The sequence below is a fragment of the Hoplias malabaricus genome, chromosome 8 (genome assembly GCF_029633855.1).
Source record: "Hoplias malabaricus isolate fHopMal1 chromosome 8, fHopMal1.hap1, whole genome shotgun sequence".
NCBI classification, from domain to species: domain Eukaryota; kingdom Metazoa; phylum Chordata; class Actinopteri; order Characiformes; family Erythrinidae; genus Hoplias; species Hoplias malabaricus.
The window spans coordinates 15,979,372-15,986,541 of record NC_089807.1 but is presented as its reverse complement, the minus strand read 5'-3'; the positions used below and the strand labels follow the sequence as shown (position 1 = coordinate 15,986,541).

Genomic DNA, 7,170 nt, shown 5'->3' with positions numbered 1-7,170 from the left:
GAAACCAGCGGCCATTAGCCCGTGTGAGAGCCAGAGAGGTGTGAGCGCTGAAAGCGTGTGGTTGCTCCTTGGAGATCAAAGGGTCAGTTTCCATGCGGAGGCCCGGGGTCCTAAATAAACGCGCGCACCGCAGCGCCGCCCCTTCGCTCACAGAATCAGAATCAGAGGAGGAGCTCAGCACCAGCAGCAGCCCATCAGAGTTTCTCATTACAAACACACACACACACACACACACAGACTGACTGAGTGTCCCGCGCTCTAACTCTGCTCTCAGAAACAGTGTGTCCACTGCAATGACACGATCCTCAGTACAGTGACCAGTCTTCATCCACAACAGACAGAGCGCCTGCTGGACAAATATGCGTCCGGTCACCTCACTGTAAACCTGGCTACCGTTTATTCATGTACCTGATGTGAAAAGCCTGGCTCCACGACTTTCAAACCTCCTCGTGTACTACGCACCGGATCACCTGCTGAAGACCCTTTCTATGTTGATCTCTTTCTCGCTGAAGCCCTCGTCATTGGCCGCTGAGTCTCATGAGTGACCTGTAACCTGTAAAATTGACCTGGGAGCGCGTGAGCTCGTGGCCGAGATCAGACTGGGACAGGTAGCGTTCTGAATCGCCCTCGCGCCGATGGAAGACGCTCAGAAATGCAAGCTCTCGCGGCACTGCGCCGGGGAGAGCACGTGCGGCGAGCATCCGTGCAGAAGGAGAACGGCGGCGAGTCGCGCGGACGCGTGCGCAGCCGTGGTCAGCACGGCGCTGTCTCTCGTGGCGTTTGGGATATGTGTTTTGGTTTATCTCAGAACCTCGGAGCTCCAGTCCAGGGTCCTCAGCCTCGAGAAACACAGAGAGCCCGAGCTCGCGGGCTGGGTCTCTCTCGAGCAGGTGGAGCCCATTCTCCTGAGCCGTTTGGATCAGATGCTGGAGGAGGTGAGTGGACTTCTGTGTGATGCTCCGGTGACCAGTGATGATGGTATTACACTCAAGATGTGTGAGTGAGCGTGGAGAACCCTTGAAATGTTCATTTACCATGGAAGACATCTTCCTAGAACATCTCCATTATGGTTGCTCTGCGGTTGTTTACAACATCTATTTAAAAAGCAAATCTATAAAAAAAATAATCTTTGAAGAAATATCAGACTGGTTCTAGATTCTAATATTTTCGTTGTTGCATTTTCCAGCAGAAAGTTTTGAAAATGACCTGAAATGGACTTTTCCCTAAAAAAAAAAAAAAAAAAAAAAAAATAAGCTGTCCATGTTGTTCCCTGTTCAGTGATCAGTTGAATTATTGTTAGTTGGTGGTTCAGACAATTCAACATATGTCAAATCTAAAGAGTGGTCGTATGTACAATTTCTGCTGCACAGTGACCTATTACCTATTATTGCATGACTTAAAAAGATCCCTGATATAATAAGTAAACTGAAGGCTGTAGGCTGAATTGTATTAGCTCTTACTTATTAAAGATCCAATGATTAGCCAATGATTAATTCAGTTTTAATAATACACAACAAAATAACAGGGAACAGGATTGAAATATATCTTTTCCTGAGGAAATATCATGTGTCGCATCATCAGGGTCACTTGGGATTTTTCTGAGAACGCCTTCAGTGCCTTAAGAAAGCTCTGTCAAATCATTTAAAGAGCTGGTGTTTTCAGTGTTATATTTGAAAGCACCTGACAGCCTCCACAGCTATACTAACAACTGCTTCTCTCTCTCATAGGGCCCTTTCTCTTTTTGTTTGTTAGTGTGACTCTGTTTATATGCCATTCACTTTCAGCAGGCACAGCTGGACTCGAAAGGAGTATGTTTTCAGACAAGCAACTCTGTAGAATGCAGGCTGCTCTTCAGACATTTACAGATGGTTAAAGCTTCAGAGAAAAGTGCACTGAGCTTAAATGCTTAACAGTAAATAAATGTCTAGTCTTTAGCTGCCAGATCATGACCTGATTCTTTCATCTTTGGGCGTTATGTCACGCCATTGACTCACTCCTTGTTTTTTTCCTAGTTTCAAAGAAAGTAAGCCATTGAGATAATAGCAAAAGCCATGCGTTAACCTAAGTGTATGTTTATGTTTAACTTTTTTTATGTTGAACACGTTCTATATACAATTGAACCATAACATTAAACTGACCTCCTTGTTTTATGCTCATTGTTAGCCTCCTTTCACCCTGTTTGTCAATAGTCAAGACCCCCACAGGGCTCCAGCTTGTAGCTGTAAATCAGAGCCTGTAGCTCATCTGTTGCTGCAATTTGTATTAGTCCTCCTCTAGTGACACTTCTGGCTGGATATTTTTGTTTGGCAAACTATTGTAAGTCCCACAGTAACAGTGAGGTTTTAAAAACTCTAGCAGCACTACTGTGTCTGATCCACATTTACCAGTGCAGGATGCACTGACTGAAGCAGTGAGCGTATAAAAAAGGAGGTTGGTTTAACGTTATGGCTGATTTGGTGCATAACGTGTTTTTTTGTCATCTCTCAAACCTAGGACCAGTCCTTAATGTATACATATTTGTTGACAATAATCCTGTTTATTTCACATGGAATCTCTCTGTTTTCAGCTGTAAATGCAGTTACTGAGGCTTCTGTTCGATCCCAATGGAAAATAGAAAACCAAAAATCCAAATCCTGTCAGAGAGTTTAAGAGAGGTGCAAGAAAGCAAAGTCAAATGTCCTCTGAGGCTGGATAATGCCTTCATACCCCAAATACTTGAGTGTGCAGGCCATTATCTCACCTAAAAACAGGCTGTTTCACATTTCTGATCAAGCTCTAAGTGCTCTCAGCAGGCTCAACACTAGCCTCGCACACAGTGTTTTGCACAAGTCTGAGTCTGGGATGGTGGAGGTGGAGAAAAGTGAGATATACTGTCTCCTGCAGCCATGCTTTCCTCACACTGGCCTCTAATGGTCTCTCACCCAGCAGTGTGTAAAATATATTCTGTACTGATGTGTTCTGGGCAGCTAAAGTGCCGCTGCTGGAATCTGTGCTGTTAGTTAGGGAAGCTGTGGGGAGTTCAGAGGAACGTCAGGGAGAGCTAGAGCATCCATTAGTGAAGCGAAGGAGACTAAAGAGAGGCAGACAGTCTCACACAGAGGTGTGACTCACTCTGGGGCCAGGCCTGGGCTGAAAATGACTTCTTACTCATTTACAGTAATTAGTCATTAGTACATTGATTTGGTTTTATTCCGGTGGGTATTCACTCTTTACATAATGCTGCTGAAAAGATACCTTGGAGCTCTGACAAATGTATAAATGGATGGTTCTTTAAAGAACCGTATTTAAATTTGACATGTGCAAATCCAAAGACCCTTTAGTAGCTTAAAGAATCCAGCTATTGTAGAAGATTAAGCTTAAAGCTGAACTAAACAAGATTTGTAATGTTGAAACACAATTACTGTAGCTATAGTGCTTTTAACAGTACTTTTGTCATTGCCACAGGACAAGTACATTTGGTTCCCTAGAGAACCACTGAGCTAATGGTTCTTTGAAGAACTGGTTTTGTAAATGCGATGTGTGAATGGAGAAACCTCCACATTATTCAAAAATTGTAGGACTCTATAAAACTAACCTATCACTTTTTTACACAGTGTGACATTTTATGCTAATAAAGCATCTTACGTCTGATGTTGTTAGCATTGCACAGATTGTACTTCATTGTACAGATCAGAGTAACATAACTTGCATTTAGAATGACCGTTTAAACTAAGGCCCTCTAATTTTGTTAATCCCACCTCTGTATACCAGAGACAGGGCAAGAGATGCGGTTTCCTTGGCAGCGAAGTCTGGGGGTCTTAGTAGTAATGAGACATTGGAATCATATAATGTTTTGTCATCCTTTTAAAATAGAATGCTAAAACCAGATCAAAAACCAGGGCTCAGGTTACCATTAAAGCGGAGAGGCAGCGAGTCGGAGAATGCCATCTCCCTTCCAACACCATCCCTAAAACTTCCACACAGCAGCTGAACCATTAACATTACCACAACCTTACCATCTCACCATTCACACCTCAGCCATCATCACAGTGCCTACCTCATCTCAGAGCAGGATGGGAGAAATTCTAATAACAACAATAATAAATGATTTCTTACTTATTCTGCTTTATGGCCTCTCATTATTTCTTATTGCTTTTTCAAAATGCCATGACTCTGAAGTTAGCATGAGAACTTCCAGTTGGAAAAGCTGCAGGTTTTTCCTACTCTCTGCCATTAAAGGAAAACTGTGCTGACTGATACAGCTCTTGTGAATTCATTCTCACATGAATCTTTCATTTCCTCTGAGCCTAGAACTGGGATGCTGGAAAAATGTGTGAATTTGTTCCACATTTAAAAGTGACAAAGGTGTTTTACAAAGTATAATGCCCTGGACTGCTTTGGAGGAATGGGCAGAGCAGAGTGTGCAGGCTTTTCAAATCATAATCCATTTTCCAAGCCTTGCTGAACTTGTTAGGGAAGGATTGCTGCTGAGTCTGGCTTTTACAGTAGGCTGTCAGGACATTGTTCTTCCCTTCGTCCTTCACTGATGAATCCGCTCAAGCTCTATTTCTGTAACCAGTCAGCCTCGGTGTTGTGGAAAAAATATGATGGCGTGTAGTATCTGCAGCAGCTCGGTGTAAAGACTTTTGCAGCTGGGAAGAGGAGCTGCCAGTATCAACCAAATAACCCCCTGGAACAATTTGCGGTTAACATAAACTGGGGCAAGACAAATATGTCTGATAGCACTTGGAGAATGATTTAGTCCTGGTGTTTTAATAATAGATGATTGGGGCATGACTTCTACGCATCTCACACATTTACTGAGCTTTCTAGCAGCTTTGCAGTGTGACCGGTAATTAGTATTGTGACAAGGGTGACTAGGCACTAAGTGGATTTATTTCTTCCACCTGTCTGTATTAAATCATATAGTTCTTTGACATTCTTAAGTTATTATGTACATTTTTGGCCTTTATAATTTGATGTTGCAAGTAATGTAATTTATAAAGTTAGTGTCCCCACCAATACCTGGTTTAGAAAGACTAAGAATTTTGTTCGTTTGGTTTCTTTGGCAAGCTGTTACCGACTGGCTAACATGCCTTCAGCATTCCTACTCTTCATGCAGTGTAGTTCGTTAGTCATAAAATTACAGCTCCTGCACAAAAGTGATGCATTATATCTCTGACAAAGAGGCATTTGGGTTCCAATGTGTAGTTACTGTATTTGGCTACCAAGGTCTCATTTCATGACCCACACAGAGTAACCTTTAAGTAATAGGGAGCCATTGAGACACAGGCTTAGAAATCCAACCTCATTGTTCTTTTTGTATTCAATAAGATTATATTGTAAAATTAATCTTCGAAACAAACAAAGCTCCTCTTAATTAGAAATAAGACAAAAAAATTCAACACTAAATAACTGCAGTGTGAGTCTGGTCTGCTGACTGATATTGTTATAAAGTAACTAACAACACAGCTGCACCTGTCAGTGCACCCAGACCACAGGAACGTGTCTCTGCTAATAGCACGAGGGGCTCCATTTGCTATGTGAGGGGAATGTATGGCGTGTCCCTGGTAAAGGTCGAACACTATTGTTTATCTGTTCAGGCCGACTGATAAATTCTGCAGAAACAGGTCTAAATGACATTGTTCCCTTGCAGTGATTCTTAGATTTTCTTGCATACATGTGCTTTATTTTCATGATATCTATGATATTTGATGCTTTCCATGTGTAACCAGGCAATTGATGTCTTTGTTGTTCTTTTAACAGAAATTAGCATCTCGTCTACCGAAGACTCGAGAGACTCGGGAAGCCCCCCCCAGCTGTCTGTGCCCACCAGGTATGTCTAATATTACACCAGAATCCACCCAAACCTACCTCCAGCCAACCACCTGTAACACACCTGTGCTGGTGTTGTGAATAGGCCTACGCTTGCTGCATCTGTCAAATTTGCTTTGTGGTTAAGCCTTTGACTGAGGCTGTCTGAGATTTCTCTTCACTCCTTTTCACCTCCTGTTCCAGTTAGACCTAGTTGTGGGATAGAGATTGGTTCAGAGTCAGTTAGATTCCATTTCCTTAGGTAATTTGAAAGACAGTTGAAAGTAAATTGGTCCTGTCCCGTTAATTCTGCCATCGTACACTTGTGCCCCTGGCATTGCTATAGTGACAGGTGCAGTCATATTTCTGGCAGTCATTGGCTTTCTCTTGGATCAAATGGGTTATGATGCAAACCAGCAGGACAGCATGGCATCATCTACACATTCCAGAGCAAGATGAATCATCCAGAAGATCTGGATGTTAACTAGGGTGGCATAATTCATCATTCCCTGGTCTTTATCACAATATTGGGCTGTGCGGTACTGCAGAAGGTTGTTATATTCAGAATGAGTTATCTAACAAGGACTATATATATATATATATATATATATATATATATATATATATATATATATATATATAACAACTGAGTATTTCAGTTACTCCTCCAAGTGTATTGATCTGTGCAGTGGTATTTCATGCTAATTGTTTATGGCAGCCCGGTTGAAATAAATAACCAATTTGATGTTTCTAATCAGTGCTATCCTTCACTTTGATAAGTGTTTGTAGTTTGCTTACTGTAATATCTGCTAGAGGGTCGAAGTCCTCTAACTACAACACTACGCTCACTCTTTTCCATGCCACAGATTCCAGGTGTGAACCATTAACTAACTTGAGTCTGTGTGAGAAAGAAAGAGAGCATGAAAGTGAGAGAGGGGAGACAGCACACACATCTGAGCGCTAATTGGCCCATCAGTAGTAGTCATCAGTGTGTTAACTGGGAGGATGTCCCAGATGGTGTCTCTGTTTTTGTGTGTGTTTGTAGTTTATGGCTTTTTGCTACAAGAGACTTCCTGCTCTTACTGTGAACTCAGTTTAACTCACTTCTTTGTCTACTCTGTCATTTTTGAGGCCTATTTAGTCAATGCTTTAAATTGAAATGGAATCATCCAGTCTGCACAAGTTTAGAATGTTGCAACCAGCATGGCATTCTTGTTATTTCATACATTTGTAAACACTCTTATGCAGAAAAGCCCTCAGAACCAAATATTGAATCTTTAATTTTTGAAAAAAAAAGGCTGGCATTTATATTTTGTAAAAACCTCAAGATGAACAGACTAAAATAAATGCTACAAGATCACCACAGAAACTCATTTG

The 7,170-nt window shown here is 41.8% G+C and overlaps 1 protein-coding gene across 1 annotated transcript; it reads left to right on the top strand.

The window, feature by feature from the left end:
• Nucleotides 1-244: 244 nt before the first annotated feature.
• On the top strand, nucleotides 245-6,951 carry LOC136705596 (collagen alpha-1(XIII) chain-like). Its single transcript, XM_066679240.1, has 3 exons — nucleotides 245-935; nucleotides 5,746-5,815; nucleotides 6,839-6,951. The coding sequence occupies exons 1-3, from the start codon at nucleotides 636-638 to the stop codon at nucleotides 6,949-6,951; spliced, it is 483 nt and encodes a 160-aa protein (XP_066535337.1). The 5' UTR covers nucleotides 245-635.
• Nucleotides 6,952-7,170: the final 219 nt, after the last annotated feature.